This window comes from Myotis nattereri, assembly GCF_964212035.1.
Source record: "Myotis nattereri genome assembly, chromosome: 12".
In the NCBI taxonomy this organism is placed as follows: domain Eukaryota; kingdom Metazoa; phylum Chordata; class Mammalia; order Chiroptera; family Vespertilionidae; genus Myotis; species Myotis nattereri.
In genome coordinates, this window is record NC_138087.1 from 11,448,946 (window position 1) to 11,474,574 (window position 25,629).

Sequence of the window (25,629 nt, forward strand, 5' to 3'; positions counted from 1 at the left end):
CTGTTTATATTAACAAACTTTTCAAAATTGTCCAATCTAATGGTCAAGAAATGATATCCTTTTATTGTTTTAATTTTTCCAATTAACAGTGGGGCTGAGTATCTTTTTGTATGTTTATCTGTTTGTATGTTTATGTGTGAAATACCAGTATATACCCTTTGACCATCCTTCTACTGGGTTTTTGTCATCCTATCTAATAAAAGACAAAAAGGGTAATTAACATACCTCTGCTACGCTTCCCATTGGCTAATCAGCGAGATATGCAAATTAACTGCCAACAAAGATGGCGGCCGGCAGCCACTCAGCTGAAGCGAGCAGGAAGTTTGCTTGCTCCAGTGATGGAGGAAGCCAGGGTCCCCCGCCTGCCGCCTCCCGGCTCTGAGCCCAAAAGCAACAATGTTTCAATTATAGAAGCTAAACAAACCCCAGATACCTGCTTTCAGCCAGCCGTGGCCTCAGAGCTGGGAGCGCCAGTGACGGCAACAATGTTTCAATTATAGAAGGTAAATAAATCCCAGAATTAAGAAAAAGAAAAAAAATAGAGGCTCAGAGCTTCAGTCGCCGGCCAGCCTGAAAACAGCCCTCAGCCCCTCACCCAGACTGGCCAGGCACCCCAGTGAGGACCCCCACCCTGAAGGGGGTGTGACCAGCTGCAAACAGCCATCAGCCCCTCACCCAGGCTGGCCAGGCACCCCAGTGGGACCCCCACCCTGATCCGGGGCACCCTTCAGGGCAAACCAGCCAGCCCCCACCCTTGCACCAGGCCTCTATCCTATATAATAAAAGCGTAATATGCAAACTGACCCTAACAGCAGAACAACTGGGAATAACTGGTCACTATGACACACACTGACCACCAGGGGCCAGGCGCTCAATGCAGGAGCTGCCCTCTGGTGGTCAGTGCACTCCCACATGGGGGAGCTCTGCTCAGCCACAAGCCAGGCTGATGGCTGCCAGTACAGCGGTGGTGGTGGGAGTCTCTCCTGCCTCCTCAGCAGCGCTAAGGATGTCCGACTGCAGCTTAGGTCTGCTCCCCACTGGCAAGTGGACATTCCCCGAGGGCTGTTGGGCTGCCAGAGGGATGTCTGATTGCCAGGTTAGGCCCAATCCCCCGGGGAGCAGGCCTAAGCCAGCAGGTGGTCATCCCCCGAGGGGTCCCAGACTGCAAGAGGGCACAGGCCGGGCTGAGGGACCCCCTCCCCCCACGTGCACAAATTTTTGTGCACCGGGCCTCTAGTTTTCTTATAAATTTGTAGGAGGTTTTTTATATATTCTGGGTAATAATTATTTGCCTACTGTATATGTAGCAGTGTTTCTCCTTTGTTTATGGTGTCTTGGCATACATGATAGGTTATTTTAATGTTATCAAGTTTGTGACTTGATAGGTTTAATTTTTTTCTTATGATTTTCTCTAACTCCAAGGATATAAGTATATTTTCCTACAACCCTTCATAGTTTCTTCGGTTATTGTCATTTATTTTTGAAAAAGGTGTGAGGTTGAAATCATCTAGCATTATATTTTTCAAAATGGGTGGCTAATTGTCTCAACGACATTTTTCTATTTGTCCTTTCTTTCCTGATTTGAATGCCAACTTAGTCATATGCAAAATTTTCATAAGTACACGGGTCTGTTTCTGATCAATTTGTTCTGTTTTCACTGACCTGTTTGTTATTTAAATGACATGGCCACTTCTGATTTAATCATAATCTTACAATAAAGCTTTGGTATCTGATGTCTGATAGAGGAAGTCCCTACCCTGTATTATTCTCTTTCAAAATGTTATTTTTTAATCTTCTTAGTGTGATTTTACAGATAAAGTTGTATATATTTTAAAGTATTATGTTAAAATTAGAGACATTTAGGTGGAAGTTACATCTTGGCTGTAATCAGATGTCTCATCCATAAATATGGTATCCATTTATTCAGATTTCATACATTCTTCTAAACACTTTTAAAGTTTCTTCATGTAAATCTTGGACATTTCTTGTTAATTTGCATTAGTTAGGATAGCATTAGCTGCTGTAACAAATAACACCAAATTTCAGTGGCTTAGCACAAAGAAGTTTGTGTATTTTTTTTTTTTGTCTTATGTAACAGACTCTATTCCGGGGCGGACCTCCACCTTTATGAAAGTGAGTGTGGTAGACGTGTCTTCTCCCACCATTTGCTCTTTATTAAGCTAATTATGCCAATTCTAAGTTTTACAACACCCCTGCCACAGCTTAATTTTCTTGTGTACAAATGTTTATTTTACAACTGCCTCTAGCCTTTGTAGTTTGTTTTGTAGATAAGGTTACCCCTAACCTTATCACATTAACAAGGCCATAATGCACACATTGTGATTAAAAAAAATTAATTTTGCTGTTAAATCGTTAAGGAACACATCATCCCAAACTTCGATACAGGCAAAACAATAATGCTTGGGTTGTTTACTAACACCACCCTCGAATGTTTTCCAATAGCTGCCTGACCTGGTCTGACGCTGGGGCAGGTAACCACTGCCCTGGAACAAGGCCAGGGACAGAGGCGTCTGCGGGCTCGGAGGCTGGCCGAGAGGCTGACCCAGGGGTGGCGCGATCACCGCCCCGTGGAAAGGGAGCCCGGCTGGTACCTATCTTGCCCATGTGATTTCACATTCCTTTCCCGACTGACTACATACAGCCCCGCTTATCAAATGCTCTCCAAGGAGCTCCTCTGTCTCCCTGCTGTATGCTTCCTAGCTACGTTAAATAAAAGTCCAACAAGTTTTCACAGGTATCCTTGTGCTTTTAAAATATTAGCGATCCTTTGAGTTATTTGGCTGAGTGAACACAATGATTACACTGTAATCGTAATATCTGCAGGATTTCAGAAGTGTCCGTACGCTATGCTCCATTAAAGACAAGAACACCCAAGAGGAGTAATTAAAACCGGCTGCATGCTATCTTCCAGAAACACACCCAAAACGTACGGTAGAAACTGAAATGAGAGAAAACATTGCCTATATGTATGGACACCAACCAAAAGAAAAAAGGCACGGCTTTGTCAATATCAATCACAACAGGCATTAAAGCACATTAGTATTACTAGAAATACACATTAGTCCGTTCATCAGGAAGATACAGCAGTTTGAACCCTGGATGACCCATAAAACAGGGTTACATAGGCCTGCACAGGCAGCTGAGAAACACACCATCAGAATTGGCAAACAATTTTTAACTTCTTTTAAAGGTTTTCATTTTTAATTGTATTAGAAATGTGAAATTTAAAAATCAATAGAACAAAAAATTAAAAAATTAGTAGAAAAGCTGAAGAATAAAATTAATGAAATCCTTTCTTTGACAGGAAAGCAAAGAGCCAAAGAAATAGAAATTATGAGAGGGGAAAAAGCTAATAGGGGATGAATAATAGGAGTTCCAGAAATAATATTACCCGACATCTGAATAATTAGAGTTCCCAAAAGAAGAGAGAAAATGGAGGAGGAATGTGAACTTGCAGGGAGGGGCGGCTCTGCTGTGTCCCCCACCACCCAGCCTCTCGGTATTTCTACTCATTTTCAGATATAGCTGCTGCCCCTTCCCAGTGATTTTGTGAACTAGATGGTAACCGTTGATAAATGTGTTTCGTGCTAAAGTTTTCTAAACATGGTAAGAGAATGTTTTAAAAAGAAAAAAAAGTATGTGCCAACACATTTGAAACCTTAGGTGTCATAAATGTATTTCTTGAAAAATATAAGTCCAAGACTTATTCAAGAAAAATTAAAAACCCGATAGTCATATAGTCACTAAAAATAATAGCAATAATCAATATGATATATTCATATAAATAAGAAGTGATGCTGATAATGATGTAAGTAAATCGTTTATAAATTGTCCCACAAAGAAAACTCCGGCCACAGGTGGTTTTACAGATAAACTCTATCAAACATTCAAATAAAAAAAACAATAATTCCAAAAGGATAAAAGAGATAACATTTCCCTATTCGGTTCATGAGGCTGCTATCACCTCAACGCAGAATCTTTGGAAACTGGCTGGAGGCAACATTACCGAACAACGTTGCCTCTGCCTAAGTTCTGCTCCTGGGCACGTTCTTGAGGAGCCCTTTGGAGACACGGACAATGCGTTCGTGGAAGCAAAGCAGAGACGGCAGAAAAGATTGTCAACAGAGGTAAGGGTAGCTAAACCGGGACATATTTACATAATGGAATACTACATAATTATGAAAATGAGTGAACCGTGTTCTACACACATCAGCCTGGATGAATTTCAAAGGCATGATTGATCCATCAAAAGCAAGTTGCAGAAGACATCTGAATCAGTTTGCATGGAAATCAAAACAAATGGTGCAACCAACACATTGTTAGGGTCACGTGCATATGTAATAGAACGCTCTAAGTAAGGACATTTTAACACAATGATCATGATCTGTGCTTACATGAGTGGGGGTGAGGGAGGGACACAACGGCATGTTGTGACTATGGAATGTCTCAAGGATGAGAGTGATGTTCTATTTCATTTTTTAAATACATTATTATTGATTTCAGAGAGGAAGGGAGAGGAAGAGAGAGATGGAAACATTAGTGATGAGAATCATTGATAGGCTACCTCCTGCACACCCCCTACTGGGGATTGAGCCTGCAACCTGGGCATGTGCCCTTGACCAGAATTGAACCTGGGACCCTTCAGTCCACAGGCCAATGCTCTAACCATTAAGTCAAACTGGCTAGGGCTGGTGTTCTATTTCTTAAGCTGGGTGATAAGGGACACAGTACTCATTTTATTATCTTTTGTAATCATGCCTATGCATCACACACACACACACACACACACACACACACACATCATGGCATAGTACAATGAACCTAGGGTACTCAAAACCTGAAACAAAATTAATGGGTTGAAGACAAGCCACCCAGGAACAAAGCAATGAATCCAGGGGAACATAAAAATAATTAAAAGCTACTGTTTACATTTAAGGCAAGATGAGAGAGAACGAGCTGAGAGTGCAGCGGGAATAATTTAGACTCGAGCCATGTAAACGTCGGAAGAAGAAATTCCTTGCTGAGACGGCGTAAGGCTCCACCATATGTGCCAAGTAAGTGTGTGCTGACGGCCAAGAGCAGGGCGGCAGCGGTTTTTCCTGGCTGGTCTGAAGCAGAGCTGGGCGCAGCGGTTTTTCCTGGCTGGTCTGAAGCAGAGCTGGGAAGTGAATTTCCTCCAAGGCCCAGCTCTTTGCCGTTCCCTTGGCTTCCAGGAGCGCTGCCTTGAGAAGAAGTCTGACTGCCCTTGTCTGCCACCCTGGGGCTGGAGCAGTGCCGGCATCCATGCCAGCCCAGATGTTGGGGGGGCACTAGAGCTGCCCAGATGTGGAGGCGTAAAACCGGCAGTCTTAGTCATGCGTTTTGCTTCTAGCATTCTCTGGGCATTAACAGCCAAGAGTACAGGTGTATTTACATACATCAGAGTGACAAAAAGGAAAATGTACAATATTTTAAGTTATATTAAATGCATACTTTACATCAATAATAAAATGTATAGTAATGTGGGATGGATTAAAATTGGTTCTGCCATGTAGAGAACAATTTGGCAATGGTACCCAATATTGAAGTGCACATACCCATGAGCCAGCTATCGTACCGACAGGGATGTATATGTGAGTGTGTACATGTTCAAAGGTGGATCTTAAACATTATTTGTAAAAACGAAAATGAAGAACCTCAGCGTCCATCCCTAAGAAGCTGATGGACGAGACGAGGCACACCCTGGGATGAAGAGGCGCAAGGTCATTAACAAGGACGCAGGTGTCTGTATGGCTTTGCCGAGGCCAGAGCTCCGCCCTGGATTAGTAAAGGGATGAAGCAAAGCTGAGAGCGGGTTGTGTAAAGCAGGACTCCATTAGCGCGGACATGAGCAAGAGCTAACCGTGCAGGTGTGCACGCGGGCGGGGACCGCTAGGGGGCGCTAGCACCTGCCGTGTCTTCACGGGCAGTGGCGAGTGACGCCTGGCCTTTCTTGCCGGGCTTGGCCACAGGGCTCTCAGGACACAGGCATGCTCACGGCCCCGCTCCAGCTTTGAAGACCAGAGCACAGGCCACAAGACGAGACAGAAGGAACCTGAGCACAGCCACCTGCTCATCAGGAAAACCAGGACTGTCACTGGGTCTCTCTGTCACCACAGCCAGACCTCGCCATCCGTCAGCGCCCTTACCCACGGAGCAGTATGGCTAGAACTGGGAGGCTGCGGCAACAGTGGCCGCCCCCCAGCCAGGCCGGCATCAGAGGAGCCAAGGAGGGAGCAGGGACTTTCACAGCCCCCCTCCCGCCCCCGCCCCGCCCCAACATCAGCAGAACCTGAACTCCTATCACCACTCGCAGAGCCAAGGCTCCCTCTCCCTCCCTCCCTCCCTCCTCCTGGGAGATAACAGGGAAGGCAGAGAGGGCGGGACTTGCACCATCACCCCCCACCCCAACCCCATGCTAAGGAGGCCCCTTCCCCAAGTGCCACTGGAGGCTTCCTGGGAGCAGTGAGGGGGCACTCTTGCCCCTCCCATCCAGACTGACCTAATGGGGTCACTCCGACCCCAGCCCATAGGACCGAGGCAGCAGCGTGTGCCAATGAAGGCCAAGGGGGAGGCCTGGCCTCCCCTCACCCGTGGGCACAAGTCGGCCCCACCCCTGACGCAGCAATACTGGCGTGGCATAGACCTGAAACGGGAGATTTAATACCACCCAGAGCCTCTACCATAAAATCAGAAATATCCAAAATTCGATCAGAAGTCACTCATCGCACCAAGAACCAGGAAGATCTCGATCTGAGTGAAGTAAAAATAATCAACGGATGCCAGCATTGAAGTGACACAGATGTTGGAAATATATGACTAGGATTTTAAGGCAGCCATCGTAAAAAGCCTTAATGAGCAAGGATGAACACAATCAAAACCCATGGAAAATACAAAGTTTGAGCAAATAAATAGAAGATATGAGAAAAGAACAAAATGGAAATTTTAGAACTGAAAAATGCAATAACCAAAATTAAAAATTCGATGAATGGGCTCCATAGCAGAATAGAGGGGACCAAGGAAAGAATTCATGAACTTAAAGGTAAAACAATAGAAATTACCCATCAAAACAACAGAGAAAAATGCACTGGGGGGAAAAAATAAATGACCAGCATCTCAGACACTTATACTAAAGATCTAACATCCATGTCATTGTAATTCCAGAAGAAGAGGGGTGGGCAGAAAAACTATTTGAAGATATACTGAATGAAAATTTTCCAAATTTGTGAAAAGATGTAAACTTACATATTCAAGAGGCTGTGTGAGCCTCAAACAAGATAAACCCAAAGAAATTCACACCAAGCAACATCATAACAATGACAGATCCTCCCTTCTCCCAGCTGGTGGGCAGAGTATGACGTAACCTGCAGCCTGGAAACACCTGAGTGCCTAACCATGTCCCTTATATGGACTATACATTGAACCACCCATCAGTACCTGCCAAATACCCTAAGCCCTTGTCCCTAAGTACCGTAGTGTCTAACCATGTACCTTATATGGACCATACATTAAGCCACCAATCAGCGCCTGCTGAGTACCCTACGCCCCCATTCCTTCCCATTCCTCCCCTCAAAAGGAGTGCTCACCTCTGCACGGGTTGCTGCTCTCCCCTTGCGAGACAGCCCAGCAGGTTTTCCCCCTAATAAAGCCTGTACTCCTGGTTTTCGGCTCCCAATTTGTCTTTCAAACTAAACTTCTGCAGACTAAGAAAAAAATCTTCAAAACAGTGAGAGAGAAAAACAACTCCTTCTTTAAAGGTGGAAAAACAATTTGAATGACATCAGATTCATCAGAGACTCTGAGGCCGGAACTGGGTGGCACCACATTTTTCAGGTGCTGAAAGAAAGGACTATCACCCGTAACTCTTCCAGCGAAAGTGCCCTTCAGGGACAAAGGGGAAGTCAAGGCATTCCCCGATGAAGGGAAACAAAGAGAATCTGTCACCAGCAGACTTTTCTTAAAAAAGTAGCTAAAGGAAGTTCTCTTAATAGACAGGAAATAACAAAAGAAAGATTCTTGGGCCTGGCCTGCATGGCTCAGTGGTTGAGCATTGACCTATGAACCAAGAATCAATCCCTAGTGTGGAGCACATACCCGGGGTTGCGGGCTCAATCCTCAGTGTGGCGTGTGCAGAAGGCAGCCAATCGATGATTCTCTCTCCTCATTGATGTTCCTATCTCTTTCTCCCTCTTCCCACCTCTCTGAAATATAAACATATATATATAGAAAGACTCTTGGAGCATCAGGGAGGAAGAAAGAAGAATAGAAAAAGTAAAAATATGGTAAGTACAGTACATTTCCTCCTCATTAAAAAAAATAAAAAGGAATTTGTGGTAAAGAAAACAGTTTAAACACCCAAAATAGCAGTGGCTGCCCTTGAGGAGCTTACTCGGTGCAAAGCACCTGCCCCTCCTCATCCCATTTAACCTTTAAAAAGCCCAGTGGGATTGCCATCGCCTCCAGGTTTTGATGTGGAGATTCTGCAGGGAGCATGGAAGGCAGGGTGTGACACGAGATGGCTAACCCTTTCCCAGTTGGGGCTCCCAGCCATCACCGTCCACAGCACCCTGTCGCCCCACTGCTCTCCGTGGAGCAGCAGCTACCAGGGAGCAAAGGGCAGGCTCGCTGGAAGGAGAAAAGCCAGCGTGAAGGGAAGGAGGAAGTCCAGAAAACTGTCTCCCAGCCTTAGCAAAGGACAACAGAGAACACAGGAAGAGGTTACACCAGGAGAAGAGCAAAGCAAGAATCAGTCTAGGACAGAAGCAGAACTCAGAGCTTGAAGGCTCTTGGGAGGTGTGTCTTGGCTGGTGAAGCCTAGAAGCCCAGGAATGTGTCACTGTCCAAAGTCTCAGACAGTGAGTGCCAGAGGGCGGGCTGGCCCCTCAGCGTCCCACGCCCAGGCCACGGCTTTCGGAAACAGTAGAGAAACGAATGCTAAGGGGAGCGTCCCTACGGGTCCCCTCTACAGCAAGAAAAGTATCTGAGTCTCAAGCATCACGGGGACCACGAGCAGGCCAAGTCAGCATGAATCTGAGGAAAGAATCTGGAAAATCATAAAGGACCCACGTTTCTGGGCAATGCCGAGAACTGAGAGGGGAGCCGTGGAAGTTTTGGATGAGGGGTCAGACCAGAAACCTGGTCTAAGGTGGAAATGGTTATATAAAAGGTGATACAGGTTTGATGCAAACAGCGAGAAAAATTGTCCTTCTCGTTTGGGGAATGGAAGACACAAGACTTTGGAAAGTGGCTGCTGAACAGTCTCCCCAACCTCAACACTCACCCGCTGAGCCTTGAGCAACCACTGGCCGTCAGAAAGTTGTTACTCACCAGTTAGGATAAGAGCGAAGAGCTGGAGCACAATGTCTGTGCCCAGGAACTTATGGGCAGAGGATACAGGATGGGGAGGGGCCGTCCCAAAAGACCAGCACCGGGAGCTTTTCTAACTGGAATAGTTTAGGTTTGTTCAAGTCCCAACAGTTTCTGTCAAGTGCCTGCCATGCACCTTGCACTGTCCTCTCACACAGGTGGTTTGGCATCTGTCGTGATGACGACCTCGGGGACAAGAAAACACCTGGGTGCTGCACTGCTGTTGGCTGTAGTTTTCACGACGCAAACGCGTTCGATTCTATCTTTAAGGTGTCACTGATTTTCTAACAGTCGTCCTCAGAATTCCTAAGATTCCACTAGTATTTCTTCTTTCGTATTTCACATTGTCCAGTATAATGACACTAGTAAGAAATAAAATACATAGGAATTCCAGGAAAACAATACTTTATTAAGGGAATTTGTAATAACACAGTAATAATAGCATGTAAGACTGCATATGCTATAAAAGTATTTTTAAAGGTACCCATCTATTCCCTAGGTATCTGTCTATCGATCAATCAATCTATGGATCTATCTGCAGAGCAACAAGAAGCCTGGAGAGAAATACTAAAAGACACTAACATTGCAGCGACTCGGCCCTATCAGATCCTCTCTTTACATAATAGTTGTAATGCCCCTTGATCTTCGTGGAGTTAAAGTCATAGATAATATGTTCTGCCCACACAAATGATGTTTTAAATCAATATATGCCCTAAGCATAATGTAAAGGATACATAAGAGAAAAGTAGTTTATACTTTTTTGAAATTGTGCTTAAGTATATGACGCTTGTGGTACAATTCCACTAGAAAATAACAATGCCCCTGTATTTGTAAAACAACTCCTAAGGGGAGATACTGCCACTTTTGAATATCACTGCATTTTTTAAAGGTATCCAGGGAGTGAGATTATGACTTCCAAATTTCCTTTTTTACAGAAAATAGGTCCCTTCATAATGAATGTCTGTTGCTTTATAATGTGCTCAATACAAGAGGCAGAGAAGGCCAAGGACACAACTCACCTCAAACGAATACGCTTTCCCAATCCCGTCTCCTGCTCCAGTGATCACTGCAAAAAGCAGAAATGGTTTCAAAGGGAAGCTGAACCTTTAAAGTCCTCTATCTAGCTGGCCATGTGTTCTTGCAGGCCACCTCCCTAGGACACTAAATATTCCAAAGCAGCCCTAGCCGGTTTGCTCAGTGGATAATGTGTCGCCCTGTGGACTGAGGGGTCCCGGGTTCGATTCCAGTCAAGGGCACATGCCCTGGCTATGGGCTGCAGGAGGCAGCCAGTCAATGATTCTCTCTCATCATTGATGTTTCTCTCTCTCTCCCTCTCTGAAATCAATAAAAATATATATATATTTTTAAATATTCCAAAGCAGCACTCAACTTCCCTCATTAAACATTCACAATGAAACTTTTTTTATTCCTTTTGAGGGATTGGTGAGGCCATGAAAACACACCCCAAAATGAAACAAAGCACCCCAGGCAGGGAACAGTTCCTTCAGACCCCATAAGGGTTTAGACATTTCCAAGCCTTAACGCATCAAGGGCAAGCAGTGCACCTGCTATCTCTCTACCCACACAGCCAGCTGTCACTGTGGGACATTTCAAGGTTCCTCCTAAAAGTCCAGTTCTCCCTCCTTCCCTTCTCCTCCCCCACAGACTAGCGGCAATCAATGCCCATGGAAGGCAGGGAACTTAACAAAGAGGAAAACACAGAAATGCAAGAAGAGGCTGAAATAAAATGAGGGCCCTGAAGAGTCAATGCTCAGTGGCCTGTTGATTCATATAGAACAATCAGATGGGCCTTCTCATCCTTCTATACCCAACACTTGTAGGTGAGAGCAGACCAAGCTGTGCACGCTCCCAGCAGCACCCTGGCAGGGGCACCGGGCTTAGTAGCTGCTAATGGCATCATCTGTTTAATTAGGTACCTCTGAGCGAATCCAGGGTGTTACCTGCCCCTCTTACTAGAAGTACCACGCTCAGGGTTATCGTCACCACTTCCCCTCTCTTACGGGGGTATCAGAAATCACCCAGGACGAGGCCGGTACTATAGTTAAGATAATGGCATCAGTAAATGGCTGGCATCTATCGAGAGCTTCCTTTCTGCCAGGCACTGCTTCAAGTGTTATAGATGCAACATCTCAATATTCAAAACAAGCCCTAAAGTAGGGACCATCATTATTCTTAATTCCTAGATCAGAAGCCGAGAGAGAGGACATTCTTAACTTGGTCAAGGTCGTGCTGCTCAGTAATGATGATGGATTTGAACACAGGCTGGCTGACTTTGCGGCCACAAGTCTATTAAGATATACCATTGACATGATTAGCCAACCAACAACAGGGCCCCGAGGAGTTGACCTTTCAGTCTCTAGTAATTGCATCTTCTTCTTGTCTCCCTGCCCCCCATTTGACCTGTATTATCTCCCAATATCTGCCTATGCCCACGGACATTTTACTCCTGCTAATTATAACACTATTCAGGACTGCTTCAAAAGACAGGTTAAGATTATGTTTTTTGAGTGACAAATGCTAAGTCTCTAGCCCCATGTGAACTTTTTTTGCACCGAGTGTTCTTAGCGGGGCTTTGCCCAGCACTGATGGGCAGCACTTGTAGAGTTCACAGCGCCCTCAGGCATGGGCATTTGCATCTGTAAGAGCAGAGCATGTGGGTCCGGACCCTCAAGGTCGAGCACCCAGCAAGTTCATGGACCCAGCGTGCAGACCCCAAGCGAGGGAGCATTCACACGTACTGCAAATGGAACATGCCCCAGTTCAAAACCCATTTTCCACTCCTAACAATTTCTATATCGTAATTTTTCCGTTTCCATTGCTGAAGTTGTAAGATTGCCACTTTAGCAAATAAGGAGGCGAGATGCCCAGTTACGTTTGATTTCCAGGTAAACAACGAATAGTTTTTAGTATAAATATGTCCCACACAGCATTTGGGGTGTCATACACTACAAAATTACTCCTTGTTTATCTGAAATTCAAATTTAACTGAGAATCCTGTATTTATCTGGCAGCCCTATGAAGCTGCTTACAATTTCTTCTATTTAGCTGGGCATGGTATTTCTAAAGCTGCTTAAATTTTTTTTTCTAGGCCATTGGATGTCTTGGTGCCCAACTTGGAAATGTAACGTGAAACCACAGCCTCCCGCTTTCTTTACCTTACACCCAGACAGGGGCTAGATTCCAGCAGTCCCAGGAATAAGTCCCATTAGGAGGCAGCAGTTAACCTGCCTGGGACACACCAGACCCAGATTCTATCTTCAAAAGGTGTCTCCACAGAGATCTTTGTTGCCTGCATTTTGTAATACCCTCGCTTCCCAAAAGGGCTCGGAGAAAAATGTTTTCAATAAAGTGAATTAAAATTATTTGGATTTCAGTCTTTTGAAACACCCTGTAACAAAACGGAGGCTCTCTGGGCTTCTGGAAATGGGGAGAGGAGGATGAGGAGCATCTGCAGCATTTATATCTGAATCATCAGAAACTCCCCAAGGAAGACAGTGCAGCTGGTGGGGTCCGCGGACAAGCATGTGGGTGGCAGGCACAGTCCACTCCAGCTAATCTCCCAGACCCCGTCTGTTTTGCCCAACAATTCTAATTCTACTCATGCTTTCTAGACACCCCGCCCCCCCCAACTTAAAATCACCCAAAGGAAGTCAATCTTTGCTCAAAGGAAAAAGATGCAGAATGCCTTTTGAGACACAAACAATAATAAGCAGGAACAACAAAACCCAAGACTGGAGCGCTTTCTTTACCTGCCCACTGGCCCATTGACTTCAGGAAAGACCTTGGCAGAACTTTCCAGAAGTGCAGGAAAATACATCTGGAGAATCTCGCCCACTTTACCAGGTAGACCAGGCACACCAGCAGCCCTACGGGAATGAAGACGTGCTCCAGGGCCACCCCCATGACGGCACCACAGCTCGGGGCTCCCAGGCCTCGCAGACCCGACCCGCTGGGCCTCCTGGGGCGCAGCTGCTGGGGAGGCGGGTCAGGCACCTACTGGAGTCACCGGGTGAGTTCCGCTGTGCGCGGACCTTTAGATTAGAGTAACTTCTTTACACAATCCTCCAATTCACAGGCTTTGTGATAAAGTATTCTTTCTAATATCTTTAGAGCACTGTTGAGCGTTTGTGACCATGGGGGAGCTGGTGAAGGAGTGAAGGATGTGAAGAAAGATAAAGCGTGGACGAAATGAAAATGGCAGCTCAAGGTTCTCCCCCTGATTTGGAAGCTAAAAAGAATGCAATATCCTGTAAGACGTTTATTCAGCAAATATGTATGACTGCCTCCCAGGTGGCGTAGCAGTCCATGGCATTGGGAACACACAATGGAGAGGAAGCCTGGGCCACTGCCTGGGGGAGCGGAGAGCCTCGGAGGGGAGACAGATGATATGCAGAGAGCTAACATGCTGGCAGGTATCAGAGCCATAAAAAGGTGCTTCTGAGTGTCCCGTTAGGGTGACTCGTGATCAAATACCCTAGCCCAGTGGTCGGCAAACTCACTAGTCAACAGAGCCAAATATCAACAGTACGATGATTGAAATTTCTTTTGAGAGCCAAATTTTTTAAACTTAAACTATATAGGTAGGTACATTGTTATTAACTTAATCAGGGTCCTCCTAAGCTGGCCTTTGCTAAAAACGTCCTCAATCTGATTGAGGTACGTTCGCTGAGGTCGACCCCTTCCAACTCTCCCATCCACACTCATCTTGTATACTGGTTTCGTCTATCTCCTTTCTGAAAACCGACTTCTGCGCATGGACCACGAAGTTTCAATCACACTGTGCGTGCGTGCCCGCACATGGTATTTTGTGGAAGAGCCACACTCAAGGGGCCAAAGAGCCGCATGTGGATCGTGAGCCTCGGTTTGCAGACCACTGCCCTAGAGAGAGTGTTCGGGAAGGAATGCGGTAGGGGGGAGGGGGGGGGCGGGTGGTGAGCAGCAGCCAGGGCCTCTGCGGAGGAGTGGGGCTTCCGTCCAGAAGCAGCAGGAAGCCATTGGAGAGGCTGAGGCCGTGAAGTCCCAGCATCTGAATTCTGCATTCACAAGGTCACTGGATGCTGAAAGATGACCTTCAGCGGCGGAGATAGAGGGTGGGCGTGACGTCTGAGGCAGGGGAGGGAGACTGCAGCAGTCATCCAAGAAGTGCCCCCATGTCACACTTGTCTGTGATATTACCCAACCTCTTGACTGTGGGGACTCTGTATGCTGAGGACTCCCCCAAATGCACAACCCGGGCTAGTCCTCCAGACTTGCATATCCAACTGCCTGCTTGACACCTCCATTTGGATGCCTCATAACCCGTCTAAAACCAGTTTCTGATACTGTCTTCAACTGCCAGGCTTGCCTATCTCAAGAGATGGCAACTCTTATCTTCCAGTTGTTCACATGAGAAACCTTGGAGATACCTTTGACTTCTCTCTTTCTCTCCCATCGCACAGCCAAGCTGTCTCCTGTTGGATTGGCTCTGTTTTAGATTGTGCTAAACAACATTGCTGTGAATATTGTTGTATTTGTACTTGCCACACATGTGCAAGTTCCTCTCTCTCTCTATTTCTCTCTCTCTCTCTCTCTCTCTCTCTCTCTCTCACACACACACACACACACACACACACACTAGCTGGTCACACATATTACATATGTACAAGTTCAATTTTACTTTTATTAGTGTATCAATCAGACCCGCTTAGGAGACACAAACCACATAGCAATGTAAACAGGGACTACACAATATAAAAATTATTCACTACTTATAAGGAATTTGCAACTAAAAGGATATAAAAGAGAACGCGAAAGAACACCCAAGGGCTGAAGCAGAATATCTAAGGAACAAACCAACTTGGGAGGAGGCCTCACTGGGAGAGTGTGGGTGCAGCCACCTGGACGGTGAGGTTCTCTGGTTGCCCTCAGAAGCTGTGCCCAGTGAGGAGGAGGAGGCTGGGTAGCAGAACTGCCGCAATGCTGGCAAAACTTGCAGAAATCACTGGGGCCAGCTCTACTGGGGCTGAACTGGAGGAGAACTAGCATTTATTTTTACACTATTGAGTCATTCGACCTATAAACAGGGCATATCTCTCCTTTTAGTCCTTAATATCTTCAATAAATTTTTATCATTTCTTTTAAAAGTTTTGTACGTATAAAAATTTATATTAAGAAAAATATCAAGAACATACATAAGAGACTAATTTAAAGGACCCCCATCTACAGATATTCTATAATGACATTTCATAATAAAATTTACTATCATTTAATGTCCACTGTTACTTTGTATATACCCACTTTCCCCTCATCCACAGAATGGCAAGGACTCTTTTTTTAATTGAGGTAACATTGGTTTATAACATTATATAAGTTTCAGAGGTACATTATAATTCAACATCTGTATACACTATAGCATGGTCACCACCAAAGGTCCAGTTTCCACCTGTCACCACACAATTGACCCCCTTTATCCATTTTGTTCTCCTCCCGACCCGTTCCCCTCTTGTAACCACCAATCTGTTGTCTGCATCTATGAATTTGTTTGGTTTGTTTTGTTTTGTTTGTTCATTCCTTTACTTAGCATCATACCATAATGGAGGGAGTGGCAGGTGCATTAACATTACTAAAAGATTCATCAAAATGTTGTTTCTGGCATTAAAGAACAGCCTGCATCCTAAAATACAGAAGTTCATTGCAACCCTTTAAATGACAATTTCCGACTTGAAAAAATTTAAGATCTTTTCTCTACCAGCTATGGAGGATCTCTTAGATATTGCTCTCAGACAGTGGTTCTCAACCTTCCTAATGCCGTGACCCTTTAATACAGTTCCTCATGTTGTGGTGACCCCCAACCATAAAATTATTTTCGTTGCTACTTCATAACTGTAATTTTGCTACTGTTATAGATCGCAATGTAAATATCTGATATGCAGGATGTATTTTCATTGTTACAAATTGAACATAAATTAAAGCATAGTGGTTAATCACAAAAACAATATGTAATTATATATGTGTTTTCTGATGGTCTTAGGCAACCCCTGTGAAAGGGTCATTCAACCCCCAAAGTGGTCGCGACCCACAGGTTGAGAACCACTGCTCTAAGAGAAACTGAGGTAATCTAATGCTTGAAGCTTCTTAACTTGAAGGAGCTATGAAGAAAAGGAGAGATTCTTTATAACTTTAAATATATCATAAATATATTTTTATACACACACACACACACACACACACACACTAGAGGCCCAGTGCACGAATTTGTGCACGGTTGGGGTCTCTCGGGGTGACCTACAGGGATCAGGCCCCAGTGTGCACCCCAGGCTCGCAGCCCCAGCTCATGCTCCCAGACTTGCAGCCCTGTAGCCCTGCTTGGCACCCCACCGTGGCCTGGTGCTGCCCCCTCATCTGCTCCACCATCCCGCCTGTGGGGCAATCGATGGGGGCCGGGACCCCTGCCCAGCTCCCTCAGCACCTGGGAGCCAGGTGGCAGGCCCACCACCTGCCGTTGGTCACCATCTGTGGGGCGATCGGGTCCCTGCTCGCACCCACCTTAACCTGGCGCCTCCCACTCACCTGCTCCACCATCCTGCTGCAGTCCCGCTGTTATCGGGGTCCATCAGAGCCAGCAGCACCTTCACTGCCACCACTGCCAGCACCGCATGTCGCTGACGCCCACCATGTTCCGCACCACCCCCTGGTGGTCAGTGCATGCCATAGCAAGTGAACAACCAACAGCCTGAGGGGACAATTTGCATATTAGGCTTTTATTATATAGGATAACAGTATGTTATATTGAGAGATGGAATCTAAAAGACCCACAAATAAAGAGCATGACCTTCTGAGCCTGAGCTCTTCCTGATATGAAGGCCTAGTAAAGGCAATCACTCTGGGAAGTGACTCCAATGAGCAGGAGTTGGGTTGGCACTGGGAGACTGAACAGGGACAAGATGGGAAGACACAGATGTGTGCCTAAGCTGGTCACTGCTGTGGGTGACTGAGGTTTCGTCCTGCTAGGAAGCCTCTGAGAAACTGTTGAATGCAGCTCAGACCCTTCTGTGCCGGGGTCCAGCCCCAGCGGGCCAGGGGTTCCCAAAGGTGTGGACAGAGTCGGCGAAGAATGAAGGACACAGAGACAGCTTTCAGATGATCAGCATAGCTCTCTTTAGTCTCCGTGGATCTTCCTGTGCCTGGCTGAGGCCACAGAGAAAGATCCAGAGGCAAGCTGAGCCTTTATTTTATAGTCAGAGGTAAACAAGGTAGTGGTCACCATAGTTACACTGTTCTTGTGAGTTTCACTTGTTTTGGCCACTTCCTGCACCTCCCTCAGCCCATTAGCTTCCCAGATAAGATCTAGGGAGCATCATAAGGTCAAGCCTAATTATGCTAAGAGGACTGTGCCCTCTAAGCTGGGACTTGTTTGTGACTTTGCCAACAGGTCAGTCTGAGGCTTAACCCTATAGCTGCTCCCCACACTTCTGACTTACATATAGAAGTAGCGTGTGTTGTCTATTGGCTCCTGTGCCCATTGATCAAGCTTGCCCCCTTGGGTATGATCTACCTCATTTCCAGGTTTGCCCATATATCAGATGACCTGTGAGTGCCTGTGGGTGAAGAGGAACCCTGGAGAGGAAAGTGAGAGATGCTGGTGTTAAAAAAAAAAAAATCACCTAAGTTTAAAGATCTAGTTGGCTTTATTCAACTATTCAAAAAGGAAGTTTCTAACAAAGGTTGGATTGCCTCAGGCGAGTTCATCTTCCTGTGACAGAAGGGGTCTATCAGACTGACTACCTCACTATTATTGACCAGGTAATGCAAATTAACTGGTTAAAGATTACATTCTTGGGAGAGGCTACAACTGCAAGTAGGTTAGGTACGAAGTCTTGGTTTGCTGACTGGGGACCTAGTACAAGTGACTCCCTTGGGATCTATTGTCTCCTTAAAAATTCCCTCACCCACCCCTTTGATCAGACTCTCAGCCTGAGAGGTGTGATCTAAATTCAAGGGATCCGTGGCCCTCTCAGCTACTGCTCTGTAGTCCCCACAGCTTTTATACCCTCTGTGTGGTATTCACAGGTCATGACTGTAGGCTCACAATTTTTCAGTCAGTCATTCTCTTCCTTCCTTTTCTGGTGTTCCCATCTTCAGGAAATCATTTGCTTGGTGGTTAGCAGCTGTGAACATGCATTTAAAGCTTTTGGGAGAATTCAGTACATCAACGAGGACATTATGATTATTATAAGCAGGTTAATTTCCAACTTTTGGAGTGAACTTCAGAGCCATGGTCCCCAGACCCAAACCATTCAAAATCAAATAAGGAAAAGAAAGACTCCATTGAAGGAGTCACCCTTGTAAGACAAGCAGCTCGCTCCGTGATCTTATGTAACTGACTTCAGCTTCCCCAAAGGTGTGAATACAGGCTCAGCAGTTGTGCTGGCTACAGCACAGGCACTCCATGTTCAGCTAGAAGATAACCAGGGGCTATTTAATTTTCAAGAACAACCTTAACTGGAGTCTACAAATTTTTTGTTGTTGGGCAGCTATTGTCTTAGCAGTGGATTCAGCAATATTTTCAAGTTTAAGGAGAGGTTCCTGACCATAACCTCATTTACACTTACTCCTAACCAGGGATGTAGGGCCCTGCCAAAGGAAGCAAATCCTGAGTCATGAATGCCTCCTGGAAGGTCTTTTCTAACTCCATAATGTAAACTCAAGGGAATTGACCAATAAAGTATCTCAGTTCATTTGTGAACAGTTTAGGGCACAGATAGCCAAAGAGGCATTGCTTGGTTATGTGCCAGCCATCTAGGCATTCATAGGCCCAAGGAGAATGATAATGGCCACAGACAAAGAAAACCCCGTTGCGGCACAGCCATTCCCCTTAAGCTGGCATTGCCAATGAACTCAGTAGCAGGAATTGTTGCATTTGCCCATTCAAGCCATGGGTCGGTCAGGTGTCCAGCGCATTTGGGAAGTCCATCTAACCTGAAATAAGAGTTGTTCTAGCCGAAACTGGTTTGGCTCAGTGGCTAGAGCGTCGGCCTGCGGACTGAAAGGTCCCAGGTTCGATTCCGGTCAAGGGCATGTACCTGGGTTGCGGGCATATCCCCAGTAGGAGATGTGCAGGAGGCAGCTGATCGATGTTTCTCTCTCATCGATGTTTCTAACTCTCTATCTCTCTCCCTTCCTCTCTGTAAAAAATCAATAAAATATATTTTAAAAAAAAAAGAGTTGTTCTAAATCCCTTGCAAAGATGGGAGCTGCTGGTGAGATCGTTTTGTGATTGGAGGCAGATGTGGTGTAGATAATGACAAGAACATAGGGGTGCACATGAACTAAGACTTACATAGGTATTTATGTCAAATTGGTTAAGTACAGGTATCATTAGAGACAGGTGAAAACGGGCACTGGGTGTTCTGGCCATAAAGGTTAACCTTGATAAGAGACTTCTGGGGCTGGAGGAGTGCAGTCACAGTCTGCAGTGACATTGGGGTAGAAGAGAAACAGCTCACAGGAAGTAGCAGGTGTCTTTAGCATCAGGGATAGGTCAGAATATCTGATGATGAATCTAGCAGTCTCAAAGGGAGCCCCCTCAACAGTGGCCTGGGGTATACGAATGAGGACATTATCTCTGTAGGCCAGTGCCAGAGTAAAGGAAGGACAGGGGGAAAGAAACAGTTTCGTGGTTAAACTATGGAGTCCTGATCCAGTATCCCGAGTGGAAGTCAGCTACTTCTCTTTCTTGTCAATGTGAGTCCAGGGTCGCCAGCGTCTGTTCAGCACCAGCTGGCAGACGGAGCCTTTAGCTGGAGATGGAGACCCAGGCCAAGAGCCTGCTGGCATGCGGCAGTGCCCATGGTCAGCAGCACCCGGTACGCTGAGGTCCCCCCCAGTGGGGTCCAGGGCTGTCTTCCTCTGAGGGCAGGTCCAGAACACCCAGCCACCAGGCCCCGGACCCTGACCACCGGGATCCTCTGAGTCAGAATCTGGAAAAGCTTTTGACCTGCTGACAGACTTTGGTATAACCCATTAGCCTGACCAGGATCATCAGCAGAGCTGTTACCGATGTACATTGGTCTGCGGGGACGACCGCGAGTGGGGGGAGCTTGTTTCCCTGAGGGGTTACTGCGCACACTCAGCAAGGCCCAGGGCAGCCCCTCAGGCTTCCAGCAGCTTCAGCAGGTTTAGAGGTTTTACGTCCGAGGAGCCCATGAGTTCTCTCAGCCTTGCCTGATGGTTGAGAGCGACAGGAACCGGGATAATTCCAAGTATGAAGGCAGAGCTCTGGGCCTGTTTCTGCAGAAGCAGAACAGACTTTGTCCAGGTGCCTCACAACCTTGAAGGTTCTGTGCTGCTGCCTGTGCATGAGTCAGCGAGGGCCTTTCTCCAACAGGCCGGCGGGCCTTTCAGTGAGAGCCTGTGTTGGTGACAGTCCTTTCAGAAGGTCAGAGCATCGCTGTCTACTGGTTGCCTTTTTTTTAAAAAAAGATTTTTAGAGATAGAGGAAGGGAGGGAGGGAGGGCAGGGATGGGGAGGGAAACATTAATGGGTTGCCTCCTGAAAGCCACCCATCAGGGATGGAGTCTGTAACTCAGGCATGTGCCCTGAGTGGAAATCAACCTTTTGGTGCACAGGATGACACCCAAACAACCGAGCCACACTGGCCAGGGCATTGGTGCCCATTTTTTATGGGGGTCCTTATAAACATAAGAAAACCCCTTTGTTTCCCTAACACTCCAAAATCATGGATGACCTCACAGGCACACCAGCGGTCATGACCGTCTAAACATTAACAATGTGTCCTTTGATAACTTGCGGGCTCTGGTAAGAGCATGGAGCTGTGTTGTGGGGCTAATGGAGACTCAGGGAGGTTCCTCCTTCCAAGCAGTTCATATTGGGTAGGGACGCATAACCAGCTTGGAAATTCCCCTTTTCATCCTTCCAGCATGAATCATCAACAAACAGAATTAGATTCAGGGTAAAGGGGTGCCCTGTAAATCAGAGCGCAGTGTATAAAATGGGACCTTATTCCCTCCCGGTCTCTGGGCTCGCTTAGCTGGGGTAGTGACATAGCAGGAATGAAAACCCTCCCATGTATAAGAGGCAGATTAGGTGGTGCGGGCAGAGGACCTCTGAGGAGGCTCGTCTACCTGCAGAGAAGTGCTGACTCAATTCAGTCAGGAAGACTCCGGACGGCCTGCGGCTTCCACTCACTTTGCCCACACTGAACCTGCAGGCGGCTGGGATGGGGCCAGCAGTGGCATGTGGCTGCTGATGGGCAACAGGCCTGCGTTGGTTGCCATTGTAAGGTCCCAAGACACCCGGTGAGTCCGACGGAGGGGGCGACGACCCCAAGTCAAACGTGGAGACCGAAACTTGATGCAAAAGCAAGAGGATTTTTATTACAAGCGCAGCGCAGGGGCTCTCAGGCAGACAGACAGCAACACAAGGGAAGCGCTGGCTGACTGGAGCCCCGAGCAATTGCAGAACATGAGTTTATAAAGGCAAAAACCACACGCAGGTGGCCGGAAAACAGGGAACTAGGTTACCAGTGAACTCATCTCCTGCAGGGACAGACCTTTGTTAGTAGTTGCCTAAGGGGCAGCGTGGTTTGTCTTTACACAAACCGATCCCAGGAAGAGATAAGATAGCTATGCTATGACCAGACCAGGGCACCAGAGCTTACTGGAAAGGTCAGTTAAAACACAGGAGGAGGGGGGTTTTCTCTTTGTTCTTACAATAACCAGGGCTTACTGGAAAGGTTAGTTAAGAGGGGGAAGGGAGGTTTCAGCGGCCTTACATTCCCCCCTTTTCTTTTGGGGAGTTTCAATCATGGAACTAGAGACCTTCGTCTAGGGATACAGGTTGATACTGCTGCTGAAGGACCATTATAGAGGCAGATTCTGTCCTGATGGGCTAGACTTCAACCCATCCAGAGAAAGAGTCTATAAAAACTAGCAGGTACTTATACACTGATGTCGGTGGCTTAATCTCTGTGAAATCCACCTCCCAATGCTCTCCTAGGGAGTTTCACTGGGCCCGAATTCCCAGGGGGACCCTCTTTACCTTGCATTTACCTGTGACCTGCCTCACAAAAGTTCAGAAGTCTTGGTGACACCTATGTGGGTAGCCTGGTGTAACTGGGCAACTAAAGTCCGACCTAGAGCCTCTGGGACCAACAGTCTGCTATCTGGTAGAGTCGACCAAGCATTTGGTCCTCTGGTAGCTTGCTTCTGTTCTGCCAATACTTTCTCTTGTAAAGGCCCCACTGGTTTTTGCACGGCTTCCTTGGCAGCTTGGTACTGGGTGACCCTGGTGTTTGACATCCATCTCTCCAGAGCACCTCAAAGGAGGGCTTCCGCAGCATGGGGTATTGTCAGGGCTAGTTCCTGGCCCAAAGTCAGTTTATCTGCCTCCTTTACCAGCAATGCTGTGGTGGCCACTGCCCGGAGGCACGCTGGCCACCCTGCAGCCACGGGGTCTAGTCTCTTAGACAGATAGGCCACAGGTCTCTTCCAGGGACCTAGAGTCTGGGTGAGAACCCCTTTGGCAATGCCCCTTACCTCACTCACGTAGAGGTGGAAGGGCTTCCTGACGTCTGGCAAGGCTAGGGCAGGTGCTGAGATGAGAGCCTTCTTTAGCTCCTCAAAAAGCCCATTGTTCCACTTCGGTCCAGTTTAGCAATCTCCGCAAATGCCAGTATCCACAGGCGGCAGTATCCAACTGCCCCTAAGTATTCCCGAACCCAAGCTGGAGTGGCGGTGGCTTGCAATTGGACCACTACAGGTGCTTGATGACTTGCTAACTCCAGGGGGTTGTTTTCTGCCCAAACCATGGGAAAGAGACGTAATTTCCCCAAGTAAGCAGAGTCACATTGGCCCTTTCCTGCAAGAGATATTCATCTGAGAGAGGACAGGTTAGAAGAATGCGGCCAGGGGTAGATGGGTCCGGGCCTGGGTTCCTTGGATCCACAGTGAAGTGTGCTCCGTCCCCCTCAAAGGATATGGTGGCTTGTTGTTTCTGTAAGAGATCACGTCCAAGAAAGGGGTACAGGCAAACTGGCATGACCAGAAACGAATGTGTTACCACGTTCTTTCCAATGTCCACAGTTCTCTTTGATGTCCAAGGAAAAAGGCAGTTTGTCCGGTGGCTTCCTGGACCGATGTCTTCTTAGATGTTTCAGGTCCCATTGGCTCTGTCAAGACTGAATAGGCTGCTCCAGAATACACCAGGAAACTAACTGGGGGTCATGGCCCTATTAGTTCCCTTCCCTTAGTGTAAATCCTTCAGAGCCTGCATTTTCCCTTCAGCCTTCCGCTTTCCTTTGTTAACCTACCAGGATATTCTCTCTTTCAGTGCCCCTACTTCCTACAATAGGCATACTAATTTCTTCCTAGTTTGCTGCCGGCCTTTTCTTTCCTTTAGTCCTATTTCTCCTCTGGGGTGTCCCTACTGTTAACGACTTTCTGGGCTACCTCTACCAGCTGTGACCAATTCATTCCTTCTACCTCCTTTTAAGCAACCTCCCCCCCCCCCCGAAACCCCCAACAGAACGCGGTGAAAAGTGTCCAAGGAGGCCTTGTCCCTGGGGGTTCTTGGATCTCGCTGGGGCCTCCAAAAGAATCCGCTCCCTTTCCTCTGTAGTAAAGAGAGTCTGGAGAAGCTGCTGACAGTCGTCCCAAGTGGGCTGGTGAGAGAACATAAGGGACTTGACCAGCCCCGTCAGGCGCTGGGGATCTTCTGCTGCGGCGGGGGCCTGGGCCACGAGAACCCAGGAGGCTCCGGGCGCAGCCAGGGTTTCAGCCAAGGGGGAGGGTTTTGGACCAGGTCCTGCCAGACGACGATATACGGCTGCTGGTCCGGGTGGCCTGCCGGGCCTGATTGGAACACCTTATTCTTTACTGCAAAAATACTAGATAGGTCAAAAGTCCCGTCCGCTGGCCACCCCACGCCTAGGGCTGGCCAGTCGGATGAACAGAAAGTCTGCCAGGGACCCTTCTTGACACTGACGGAAAGGTTGAGTCCCCGACTCCGGACGTCCTTCCAGTGTGCCACTGTAAGAGAAAGAGGGGTGCTGCTTCCTTGGCCCATGTTACCTGGATGGGAGAGGAGGAGTAGAAGACAAAAACAAAGAACAAATAATGACGTGACAAGACACCGGATCCACAAGAATTTACCCAGATACAGAATGCCCGCTGAGGGATGATATCCCTCCCTGATACTAGTCCGGCCGGACACGCGAGTGCCCGTTGCCGGACAGCCAGAACCAGAAGTGACCAAGACCTCCTCTTGGTCACCACCCATCCCTGGGGCGTCCCCCAGGGTGACAGTTTTTCTGGCCAAAGTCCCTTCGACCAGAGGAGCCGACTCCTTACGGAGCCGACAACCTGTCTTCCCGAAAAACCAAAACTGAGAACGAACAAAAGACAAGACAAACACTGAACGACTCCGGAGTCTGCTTACCTCCAAGACCGATGTCGGTGCTTGAGGGGTGGTCGCCCCAAATCCCGGACGAGCCCCCAAATGTAAGGTCCCAAGAACCCCGGTAAGTCCGACGGAGGGGGCGACGACCCCAAGTCAAACGCGGAGACCGAAACTTGATGCAAAAGCAAGAGGATTTTTATTACAAGCGCAGCACAGGGGCTCTCAGGCAGACAGACAGCAACACAAGGGAAGCGCTGGCTGACTGGAGCCCCGAGCAATTGCAGAACATGAGTTTATAAAGGCAAAAACCACACGCAGGTGGCCGGAAAACAGGGAACTAGGTTAACAGTTAACTCATCTCCTGCAGGGACAGACTTTGTTAGTAGTTGCCTAAGGGGCAGGGTGGTTTGTCTTTACACAAACCGATCCCAGAAAGAGATAAGATAGCTATGCTATGACCAGACCAGGGCACCAGAGCTTACTGGAAAGGTCAGTTAAAACACAGGAGGAGGGGGGTTTTCTCTTTGATCTTACAATAACCAGGGCTTACTGGAAAAGTTAGTTAAGAGGGGGAAGGGAGGTTTCAGCGGCCTTACACCATGTTCTCCTGTGAGCCTTCCCAGGGCTTGGTCATGTCTCTCACACACCGATCAGGTGCAAGGTTCTGAACACCTAGGGAAGCTCAGGCAGGCGTTCTGACAGCACGTGTGGGGTCCTATAAAGGCCTGCTCAGGTGGGAAAGAGTTGGCCCCTGGACTAAAAGTGTAAGGCCTCAGATTAGAGCGAGCATCTATGGCGTTCACTGCA

At 47.3% G+C, this 25,629-nt stretch overlaps 1 protein-coding gene across 1 annotated transcript in view; it reads right to left on the reverse strand.

Annotated features, from left to right (window-relative positions):
* Nucleotides 1-13,329, reverse strand: part of LOC308528160 (17-beta-hydroxysteroid dehydrogenase type 3-like) — a gene marked incomplete at its 5' end in the record, with an annotated part of 44,520 nt that extends 31,191 nt beyond the window's left edge. Inside the window, 2 exons of the mRNA XM_081103699.1 lie at nt 10,425-10,471; nt 13,176-13,329. Of these exons, the coding sequence (XP_080959825.1) occupies nt 10,425-10,471; nt 13,176-13,329 (201 nt within the window). The remainder of the gene's footprint in view (nt 1-10,424; nt 10,472-13,175) is intronic.
* Between the last annotated feature and the right edge of the window lie 12,300 nt (nt 13,330-25,629).